Source organism: Erithacus rubecula (genome assembly GCF_903797595.1).
Source record: "Erithacus rubecula genome assembly, chromosome: 3".
NCBI lineage: Eukaryota > Metazoa > Chordata > Aves > Passeriformes > Muscicapidae > Erithacus > Erithacus rubecula.
The window spans coordinates 102,358,759-102,370,853 of NC_136689.1; the positions used below are offsets into that span (position 1 = coordinate 102,358,759).

Below are 12,095 nucleotides of genomic sequence, written 5' to 3' on the forward strand. Positions count from 1 at the left end.
TACTTGCATTATGAATTTAAAAGATAATTCCCAGTAGTTAGTGTGGCCATGCAGCTTGGAATCTAAGTATCCTCCTCAGAGATAAATCAAGAGACATCTTTGGAACAAAAGCCAGACACTTTTGTACTCATTGCTTAGACCTGGCACTTGTACTGTCATTGATCTAACTTCACTAGTGAACCAGTTAGGGAAGACACCCCCGGACTTGTTGTTTGTGAGCACAGAAGGACAGGTAGGTGAAGTGATGGTTGGGGACCATCTTGGGTATGGCAGTCACAAAATGATAAAGTTGTCCATCCTCAGAGAAGTAGGAAGTGGGAGGTAGCAGAACTGCTACCTTGAGCTTTTGGAGGGCAGACTTTGGCGTGTTTAGGAGACCGGTTGACTGTTCTCCCTTGGGAGGCAGTCCTGAGGGGCAGAGGAGTCCAAGAAGTCTGGACATTCTTGAAGAAGGAAATCCTAAAGGTTTAGGAGCAGGCTGTCCCATGTGCTGCAAAATGAGCTAATGTGAAAAAGGCCAGCCTGACTGAGCAGAGAGCATTGGCTGCAACTCAGATAAAGAGAGTTTGACTTTCAGAAGAGGGGCAGGCAGCTTCAGGAGAACTACAAAGATGTTGTGAGGTTACACAAGATGAATATAAGAATAGCCAAAGCCCAGCTAGAGTTTATAATCTGGCTACTGCCATAAAAGACAGTAAAAAGTGTTTCTGTAAATCCATCAGCAACAATGGGAGGGCTAAGGAGAGTATCCTTGCTTTATTGGATGTGGGGGAAACATAATGACAAAGGATGAGGAAAAGGCTGAGGTACTTAGTGCATTTTTGCCTGAATCTTTAATAGTAAGATGAGTTGCTCTCAGGGTACCCAGCCCCTGAGCTGGAAGACTGGAATAGGGAGCAGAATGAAGCCCTCATAATCCAAGAAATTGTCAATCATCTCCTGCACCACTTAGATACACACAATTCTATGGGGCCAGATGGGATCCACATGAGGGTACTTAGGGAGTTGGCAGAAGTGCTCAGCGAGCCACTTTCCACCATTTGTCAGCAATCCTGGATGACCAGGGAGGTCCCATTTGACTGGAGGTGAGCAAATGTGACACCCATGCACAGGAAGGGCTGGAATGAGGATCCAGGGAGCTACAGGCCTGTCAGCCTGACCCAGGTGACCAGGAAGGTTATGGAGCAGATCACCTTGAGTGCCATCATAAAGCACATAGAGAACAATCAGGGGATCAGATGCTTCTGGCAGTTTGATTCTGATTATTTGTCTTTTTTTCTCATACTCTGTGCATACAGACCTGAAAGATAAACCCTCTTTAGAAAATTTCCAGTGGAGCATAGACCCAGGAGCTGACCTTTCACAGTACAAAATGGACATCACTGTGATTGATACAAAGGTGAACTTATAATAAAAGTCTGCATGTTGTATGATGTTGAAAAAGCCTGCTAAGTAGTATCATGAACATTGTTCATGGCAGACCAAATCCACTTTGTAACTAAATTCTGAATTAATCTCATTTGGTATTTGTTCATACTACAGTTATCCTAAAACATTTCCACTGTGGACAAATGGTTGTGAGAGAGAATTCTAATGAGACTGTAACCTGCAGGAAAAAATGTAAATCTGTGTCCAAAAATAAGCCAGTAACTGCTTTGAAAGTGTTTCAGATACACAGCACTGACACTGACTACACCAGTTGCTTCTGGGTGCAATTGTTATGTCTGCTTTTTTTTTTTTTTTTGTAGGGTGGCTCTCAGACAAGAGTTGGAGGAGAAGTTGTTGATATGGATTATACATATGTTAGTGACAGTGTGCTATTAGAAATGAAAAATCAAGAGCAAAATCAGGAAAGCAGTCCACGTAAGACTTTTTTTCATCTTCACTTTGATTTGCTTTTTTGTGGTATGGTGAGGTTTTGAGGGTTTGCTGGAGTTTTTTTGTTTGGTTGGTGTTTTGAGGAAGAAGAAAAGAGTAAAAGGGCACCTTTTTTCACTGTATGGCTATATAGTAGAAAATGTTTTGCAGTAAAACAGTGGTGATGTATTTTTATAGGTTACACAGATTAGTCTGTTTTTCCAGAGAATTGGTGGTGGGTTTTGAGGTTGTTTTTTTTAACATAGGTTAAAAAAGATGACAGAATTTGTGCTGAGAGCACCAGTAGCTATTCCTTTACAGTGCTTAAAGGGTGAAATACTTAACCATGTAACAGTTCTGATCTCACCTGCAATGAACAGCTTTGAAAGTTTTTTATGTAATCAAATCATATCTTGTATGAGAAGACTAACTTCATTTTTAATGACATATAAATAGAATTAGTATGTTTAAAATAAATCTAACTCTGTTTATATCATTTTGTGGTGAATCATGGCTGCAGGGCAGTGACTACTTCCTACCTGCAAAAAGTATTTCCTTCTGCTTGGATTGTCCATAATTCCAAGAACAAAAATTTCACATATCCAGTATTAAGGTTAAAGGTACCTTACAGTGATTTAGCAGTTAATCAGATTTTAGAAATGAGATCCAAGGTATCTTGAAATGAACATTGGCCTCATTTGAAAGATTGACAGAGAAGTTGCAGCAAGAATAAAGGTATAGCTGATTTTGAGTTAATTGGTACTGGAGCAGTATGTAATTGTTAATTCTTTTGATACATATTTAGTCAAAATGCAATTTCTCTCTTTTAAACTAAAAACATTGAGACACTGATTTGAATGTTCTTTGTTCTTTTAATAACAGGAGGAGAAATAACAGATTTGTTTGATCAGACAACTCACGAAGAATATGAATCCTGCCTACCAGAAAATAATCATTCATGTGATGAAAAAGAAAGTCTTCATGATGAAGTGCAGGATAAGGGAATAACAGCAGCAAGCAAGAAACTGAAGAGTGGGATATAATTTGATTTTGTCTTTATTAACTTACTTAAACTACAGGAGTTGATTTGAAATCAGACTCTGTTCTTTAGGAACGAATCTGCCAAATTAACCACCAGTTCTTTTTGCATAAATTTGTGATAAAGTTGATTATTGTAAGGACATAACATAAAGCAATATGAATTTTTTTTGGTAATTCATTTATCACCACATAAATGTGGAATGTGTAGTGGAAGTTGGCACAGCAGCAGAACACCAAAATGACTCTTAAAAGAAACACCAGGTTTTGGCTACAGTTAATTTACTTCCTTTCTTCTCACTATTTTAGGTTCTATTGAAGATTTTACAGTATTTTGTATTTTAAACAGCCTTTCCTTTGATGTTCTTTTTGTCTTTTTTGCTTGTCTCAGTGCTGTTTTCCTTCTGCTCAAGTCATGCTTTTTGATTGCTTCTATCTATTCTATCTATTGGTTCTATCAATTCTGTATTCTGTATATTTTTAGTATCTCTGAATCTGTTGTCTCAGTCTTAACAGTTGGCTAATAATTTCTACAGGCAATCTGTTAACCTTTTGTTTTGCTTATGTGTTTACAGAACATGAGGATAAACAAGATAAAGCCAAGCAGAAAGCTTTTGTGGAGCCTTATTTCAAAAGTGATGAGAGGTAATTTAGTTTGTTCTGTATGAGCATTTTAAGGCTGTTTGTATCTTCCCTATAGGGAACTTGATCCTCCATCAAATAAACATGTTTGTGTGTAACAGACTAGCAGTTGAAGATGCTGAGGTAGAAGATCTCCTACATTAGATAAGACTGGATAAAAACTGGGGTAGGAGAAAAAAATGTTGAGATACCTATTACATTTGCTGAAGAGAAGGGCTTGCCTCTTCTGCTTTGTATAATTTTAGTGAATGCAATGTTTTGTAATCCATGTGGTTTCTTACAGGCATGTGGTCATGCCTAAATTTATGAGCCAAGAACCTGTGGGTTGCTTATACAAATAAAAAGCTTTCCATCTCTGGTATTTTTGCACCTTGCTCTCTAGGCAATAAATGAATAGTGTTCAACAATTGCACCTCTTTGTGCCTCCTCTGACTTCCAGTATAATAATTGGAAGTCTGAATCTTCATTTTGTAATGATACCGAGCCCTTCAGTCTGCTTATATTTTATATTATATACTATATTTATACCTTAATGCATGTTTTATTTGTAGAGGAAAACTTGTTTACTGTTTTGAGAGCAGTTAAGTTGAAAAGAATCTGCTGATTTTGAACCCCAACATGTATTCCTCTCATGGAAATATTCAATAGAAGATCTATATTTGAATAATTTTAATGTAGTAATTACTTTTACACTATGAAAAGCCATAGTAATGAGGCAAACATCTCTGGTTATGTAAAAGTTCATATTACATTTGAAAACTGTTTTGTTTATAAAAATTGCCCTATTCAACTATGAAAGGCAATACAATTTGGGTTTAGACATTTTCTGAATTATTTTTTTACTTGACTGTCCATCATTGTTCTAAAAAAAAAAAAAAAAAAAAAAAAAACCAAAGAAAATTTCCAGTCATGTAGAAGAAATAAAAGTACTATTATGTGAAAGCATTTTTATTTTTCAGAAAGAATACCGTGTTAGATTTTCCTCATATTGAGGTTATTCGAAAAAAAGAAGAAAGAAGGAAATTGCTTGGCCACACTTGCAAGGAATGTGAAATAGTAAGTAGTGCTTTAAAATTTGCCAGTCTTCCTTTCTCCTAACTCAAGACAGTATCTAAGTGCTGAAATGCTGGTTTTAATTATTAATGTGGTTGCATCATCATCATTACCAGCAATAGCTGGGAAATAAGTGTCTAGCAAAAAACAAAGTTTTCAAGTGGTTTGTTTTGAGTGTGGTAGCTGCATATACCATGGAAAGTCTTGGGTTTGATTTTTTTGTGTGTATCTGTATGATAGAAGAGCTTCTTACATGGTGGTTCCAATAAGATTACTGTTAATAAAACTACATTAGCTGGTCAAAGAACTATTACAGGTTTGCAAACTTTAAATCAAAAGCTGTACTGAGCTTTATGGGTGCTGGAATAAGTGAGTCCTGTTGTACCTTTATGTGGGTAGACAGGTCTTGTTTTGGTTTGGTTGATTTTTTTTCTTTTTTTTCTGGGTTATTTTTTTCAGCTAATTGCACCAGCACAGGCAAATATATATATTTTTATGCAAATGAATGCAAAAATGTTTAAAGTTACTTGTTTAAAATACTTGTTAATAAATACAAAATTTTAGATTTGACATTACGCATTTTTTCCTTCCTTTCTATTTACTAAACTGCTTTCAGATACTTGGTGTAGAGGTAAAATATTGACATAATTGTGTAATAAGAGCATATTTTATTTGGCCATTAATAGACTTTATGATCTAATAAATGATGATTCAGTAGTAGTGTGGATTAATGACTGAAGAATGACTTGCAACTTAATTTCCACATGTATATAAAGCCAACATTTCTCAGAGATTCTCCTGCTATCCTTGACTTTTTAGTCAAGTGCCATTTACTTAGCTGAAAAAAATGTATTATAGTATGTTTTTAAGGAAAATATTTTCTCAAAAATAGTTTTGGTGAAACTCATTAAATACAAATACTTAATTTTTGCAGTCAACTATAATACCATTTTAAAAAATATGTTTGATTTAAACACTTTGAAAGAAAGCAAAACAACCCCCAACCTTCAGTCTGTTTCATGGCTTCAGAGCCATTTGTTAAGCATTTTAATTTCCTGATTCTGTAAGCTGCAAGTCTTCCTTCTGCAAATCCAGTTCTTGTTACTTTCTGTCAAGTTGGAGTGATAACTGTGGTGTCTGGAAACATTCACAGCTCCTATTTTGTAACAGTAAGTTTCTCCATTAAATGCTTGGAAAGTTTGGGTTTGTTGTTGGTTTTGGCTTTTTTAGGCTCTTTTTCTAAGCCTACACCATTCAAGATTAATGTCTTGGAACGTGTGGAATGCTTGACTGTGTCATTGCACAATAATGAAACTAGCTTTGAATTAAATGCCTGTGGAAGAAGGGAGTATTGGATAAAGCATAAATGGTGCTTTAGAAATTCTTGGCTTGCTGATTACCAATATGGGTTTGAAAAGCTGCCAAAGTCTAAGGGAGTATTTAGGGAGTGGGTAAAGATCAGTAAATTGATTCTGACCCTGTACTGCAAGTGGGGTCACTCTGAGAAGACCTGAGATTTAACTTCTGCACATGCCACAGCAGGCTGATATTAATGTCCTTTATAAGTGCTTATCTTAAAGCTTTGTGGAAGCATCTCATTCACTTTACAGTGTAGAACTTTTGATAAGAAGTCTTGTTTTGGTTTTTTATGACCTTGTGATGCTATCAGAGAAAGATTGTAGGCAGAAGTTACTGGTAGCTTGTAAAAGTAACATTTACTAGTGTGGTTATTAAGTGTAGCTACACTTAGGTGAGTAGGAGAATCACTCAGATATTTTTATATGCATTTAGATTACAGGAATTATTATGTAAGTTTTTGCTAAATTAATGGGATGAATATTTTTAGGGTTTGTTCCCTTTCTGAAACTGCAAGTTGTAGAGTTCTATAAACAATTATTTTATAGGGAAGACAGGTTGAGATTACAGTATCTTCACACATGGAAAAGCCTAGCTTAAATGTTCTGTGTGGATTAAAAATGCTGTGTGCAGTGAGATCCATCTAGAAAACAGCTGAGAGTTCTTTTTGCTGTTTAGCTGACATACATAACTCTCATTCTTTGTCAACCCTAATATATTTCTAAACGAGCCAAAGAAGAAAAGTGGTTTTTTTTTAATTTTTAAAACATGCTTATCTTGATTTTGATCTTGTTTTCTGTTCCTACTAAACTGTACTGTATTTTTCATAATTGGATTTGTAATTATTATTTACTAATAATATTTTTTTTAAATTTAAAAAATGCAACATACTACCAACTTTTAGTGGATGAATTTCTAAAACTTCACACTATTTACAGAACAAAATAAGGAGCACTACTAATTATCTCTAAATCAAACTCAGCATTGTCTCACACAGACATTGTAGAATTCTTTTAGTTAATTTTATTAACTTAACACCTTGTTCTTAACTTTTGACAATTAAAATTGAATGAGCATACTTTACAATTCTAAGTAGATTTTCTGAAATCCTGCCAGGAGCTGGGAACATCTCTGTTGACGGAGGTTTCCTGTTCTTTTTGTGATTTCCCCAGTCTAGGTCACTTTCTATCTGATTGAATTAGTTGTAAACTTTATTTTGCCAATTTGAATTGCAGCACTGCCATTTCAGTATAATTGTTTTACCATTTTCACAAAGGTCACGTTTCTTCTGTGGCTGTGACTGTTGACTTACTACTTGAATCAAAAAATGCTTTCACTTTGAAAATATTTTGACCCTCTGTGTGCTTTAAGGTTCAGATTCGTGTTTTTAGGAGATATAACTAGAATTGCAATTTAAAGCAGTAGAAAACTGCATGGGAAAGAATATACCCTAGCTTTCTTTGATCCTGCTCAGGAGAGCACCCAGCAAAAAGGTTTGGAAAGAGTGTATATACTCTTCTCATTGCAGCCCCCAGAACAGCTGACATGGGTGAAAGAGTATAATCAATTTACTATAGAGAATGCTCAGCTCACAGATAATTGTTGGAGTCTTAGTGTCAGTCAGCTACTTAAACTAACTTTATTTACTTCTAATTTGAGGATAAATAAGTAGGAAGTATTTTACTTAAGTTTGCAGTTACTACTCTGAATTTGGATACTGGAAGTAATTCTGCAGCATGGGGTTGGTATTGTTTGGGTTGGGTTTTTTTTCCTTTTTTATTTTATTTGTAAATTCAAGCTGACACTTTAATAAATTAAAATATTTATTTCAACAGCTTTCAACACCTGTGGAACGTAGATTTGTAAAATTAGTATGTAAACTGTTGACATAAGTAATTGTACACATGCCTAAACTTTTTTACTTATGGTATGTTAAAAGATAGAAGGTTAACAAATTTGCCATGAGAAAGTTATACTTAGTCTGTAAATCCAGTAAGCTTTCAGGATAATTGCCAGGTGTTTGTCACTTGGATAACGAATCTCTACTCTGGCTGTCCTCACCATTGTTTTCAGATAACTGTGTTAATAAACACTGTGATTGATAATGTCAGTTGTGTAAAGCAGTTGTTCTATTATGTAGGAATTTGTTAACTGGGATTCTTTTTCCCCCTTACATTCAGTATTATGCAGACATTCCAGAAGAGGAGAGAGAGAAGAAACTAGCTTCCTGTTCAAGACACAGATTTCGCTACATTCCTCCAAATACTCCTGAAAATTTCTGGGAGGTTGGATTTCCTTCCACCCAAACCTGTGTGGAAAGAGGTTTGTGCAAAAAGAAAACAACAGCTTAAAAAGCACATTTTAAAGCTCTTCTTTTTTTTTTTTTCCCCTGAAATTATGTCTAGTTCACATAGTAGCATTTTTCACTCACTCTTGAGGTCTGTTTATCAGCAGCCATTATTTTTAATAAATATTATCTGGTTTTAGCAGTTTCTATTTCTGTTTAAGAGTTTCTGACTACTAAAAAAGGAATATAAGGAGAATTTCTTAGAGCCTAGGTAAAGAAGGTAGTAATAATTGGGATTTCAATAGAACTTAATTTAAACCCTACATATTTTTGACCATAAGTAAGAACTGCATTTTCAGAGGCAAAGGCCAAGAGATTGTATTTACTTAGGACACACAAGCAGCAGTATTGATATCCTTTGTAAGTGTTTTTAGAGTTTCATAATACCAGGTGATAATGGAAATGTTGTAGATAAAGTATAGTTAAACAGTTTTTCATACATATACCCTGCTTCGTAGTGACAATTAAAAGATGTGGTGTTTGGTTTGGTTGTTTTTTTTAACTTGACTTCACATAAAAGTTTCTTCCTTCTAAATAATTTTTCAAAATCTTAGAGCCTGGTGTAAAAAGAAGTTTTTACAAATTATGTTAAAACACAGTGAATTTGTAATGTACTCTGTACAATTCTTCAGAAGTGGTGAGAACCCCTGTAGGAACTCTGAGTTACTTATATCTTTACTTGTGCATTAGCTGTGAAACATTAATCTTTTTATCTGTTCTTGTAACAGTGTCAGGCATAGGAAAATGTAGCCTGAGTTGTCTATGTGTATTTTGTGATAGTGTTGCAGTATCATCCTTAATCTTTCATAATAGGGAACCTTGATTTTTATGGACCATATAACTTCTTACTACCCATTTGGAATCTGCTTGCTGCCTCATTAAAAATTAGCTTCTTGGCTGTCTCCTTGTTCTGCTGGAAGAAGAACTGTTCAGTTGTTAATGGTTCTCAACAGCATACATAAAGTCAGACTTTAGATCAACCCTCCCTTGGAAAAGAAAATATTTTGTAGCAGTGTAGTAAGAGAACTAAAGGATGAGTGAGTTCCCACAATGAGCAGCTGCTCATGCCACTCCAAAGTAGTGGGGTACAGCTAAGTATTTTCTACTCCTTATTGGTATCTTGAACCATCTATTTGTGTTGTTTTGGTTTTTGTTTTTTTTAATAACCAAGTTATATAGACTACTATGAAGTAGAAATCTGCTACTCTCATTTTGGTGGATATTGCTGAAAAAACGGTGGGGAGTTGACAAAAGCCAGGTGCTGAAACTGACTTGCATAAAATGTCTGTTCACTGTCAGCTAAGTTGAGCATGTTATAGAAATTTTCTATACACTTTTCTTATCAGAGAGGTTTCAAGGTGTGTTTGATCCATAGGCTCATGTTTGGCTTTTTCCAGTCTTTAATAAATCTAGGTCCTCTTAAAACACAGGGAGGTACTGTTTAAACATATAAAATACATTTGCCTGAAGTTTCCTCTGTATGACTAGGATTTACATTTTCAAAAGTGATTTTTATTAGTGAATTGAATTAGCAATTCTTGCATACTTTGTTACTCTTAGTAAAATCCTTGAATAGATGAACTATTTATAGTTTCCATTCTGTTCTTCATTGTCAACTATCTGTATTGCATTACTGTACAGTTACCTACCAGAAAGAATTGTGTATTTTAATGAATTATATTTGCACACTGGGATCTCAAAACTTTGATGTGAAGTCAGAACCAATTGCCCCAAATAGAAAAAATAATTTACAAGTTATTTTTTTAGGCTAAACACACATTAAAGCTAAAGTATGCCTGGTTTTATATTCTATTTCTTACCTCAGGTTTATTCTTTTTAAGGCTACATTAAAGAGGATCTTGCTCCCTGTCAACGTCCAAAAAGGCGTCAGCCTTATGCTGTAATGTTTTCTCCAAAAGGCAAAGAGCAGAAGACATAAAGGATGGGAAGTAAGGAGTGCCAGAAGTGTATCTTTCCTGTCCGTAGATATTTATAGTTAATATAAACTTGAAATAAACAACTGTGTTTTCCATAATGATAGATACATTGTTTAATTGAATATGTAAATTTTATAACATTCGTTTGCAAGTCTGCTGTACCAGGAAACAAAACTATTTAATGTATGTTTGTTTCATATTGTGTTAATACATTTTTGTATTTGTTTTTGCACCTGCCAGACAAGTCTCCTACTTTTTTTTTTTTCTTTAAGGCCAGCAGCTGAAATTCCAGCAATTCCTGTGTAAACTTTGTGTCAGTAACTGCTTTGAAGTCATTGAAATCAGTTGTTCTTGCAAGAGTAAATGTCTGTCAATGGGAACAGAAATGACAATTTTCTAGGGTGCTTTTATTTTGCTCTGGATTTTCTTGTATTTCTTTCCTCATGTTACAATAATGGTTATATCTATTTGGAATAAAGCTGTATTAAATTTGAAATGTATCTACTGTTCATATTTTGGAGGTGTGAAAACCAGGAAATCTGTCTTTCTTCAATTCTGATGTTAAATGTATAGCACAATGGTTTTTCTCGGTGTTTACATTAGAACATCCAATATTTCTTTTATTTTTTCCTTGAAATCTCTTTGCTTATATGTGTCTCATTTATTGGTAGAGATAAACATTGTTATTTCTAAATCTGGGTGACAGTTCTGCTCAGAGTTCTTCTAGTGGACAGCAATAGACATCATCTACATTGCAAAAGATTCTCTGGAGATATTTTAAATTAATCTTTTGTAGCTGGGGATATATTTCCATACTTGCATTGGGAAAGTAAGATATACAGTATCACAGAGGCAGAGTAATACCTGTGTAGGTAGGCAAGCCAAAGATTACCATAAGATCCTTAGGAATAAAGAATCTACAATTAGAGTTGGGATTCAAACAGTGAGAACTCTTTTAAAAGGAGATCATAAAGCAAGTAACTATTGAAATGCTTTAAGTAAAAAGAAAATAATAGGAAGTACAGATACATATGAGGGTTTATCTGTATATATATACATATATATATATAATTTGTATCTTGTATCTTATGTATGGGTACAAAAATATTGAAAAACTTGGTGGACAGGACCATTTAAATTCAGCTGTATTTATGTAGGAATGGTGGCAGGTTCTTCTGGTGGAGAGGTTGTAGCATAGGCCCAAGAAGGAAACTAAAACAAATGTGATCAATTTAATTGTAACACTAAGTGACACAAGACCCTTTTAGGTTGAAATTGCAGGCCTTGCCAAAAAGTGGAAGGTACAACAGGAGACACCATCCCCATCCTGCCTGTTTAGCTGGCTTACTTCATAATTTCACAGGAGTATATATCCTAAGGAATACCAAAGGCATAAAGCCAAATAACAATGAAAGTCTTTAGTCATTCCCATATATACTAATACACACTGACAATAAACTTTTACAACACTGTAAAATCATTTATTGGAGCAGGGAGTCAAAGAACTCATGCCACGGTAAATCTGGTTTCCTGAATTTTGTTTTTTTAAATTAAAAAATAATTAGCAGGTGCTGACAAAAAGTGGAATTCTTGCAGTATCTTGAAGATTGCTTTAGAACAACTATTACATGCTCTGAATAAATATTTATCCATTAAAAAAGAGGTTTTTAATAAGAAGGGTAGGGTAGGAGACTGCTTTTAACTAGGGACAGCCTTTACACAGTAGAAGCTATGTCTACCAAATGAGAAGTGGAAGCACATTGCAACTTATTAAATGTAAATTTTGCTATGAAGTAGGCTGTTTGAGAAAGTTCTTAAAATTAGATTTATAGTTATTTATTTCAGAAACTATCAGAACAAATTTC

The 12,095-nt window shown here is 34.5% G+C and overlaps 1 protein-coding gene across 2 annotated transcripts in view; it reads left to right on the forward strand.

Moving 5' to 3' along the window:
• The window catches only part of RBBP8 (RB binding protein 8, endonuclease), a 33,617-nt gene extending 22,887 nt beyond the window's left edge, over positions 1-10,730 (forward strand). For both annotated transcript variants that reach the window (XM_079301785.1, XM_079301784.1), the window contains exons 13-19: positions 1,299-1,399; positions 1,749-1,863; positions 2,740-2,889; positions 3,471-3,540; positions 4,497-4,593; positions 8,127-8,268; positions 10,135-10,730. In XM_079301785.1, the coding sequence (XP_079157911.1) occupies positions 1,299-1,399; positions 1,749-1,863; positions 2,740-2,889; positions 3,471-3,540; positions 4,497-4,593; positions 8,127-8,268; positions 10,135-10,232 (773 nt within the window). In that variant the 3' untranslated portion in view covers positions 10,233-10,730. The remainder of the gene's footprint in view (positions 1-1,298; positions 1,400-1,748; positions 1,864-2,739; positions 2,890-3,470; positions 3,541-4,496; positions 4,594-8,126; positions 8,269-10,134) is intronic.
• Positions 10,731-12,095: the final 1,365 nt, after the last annotated feature.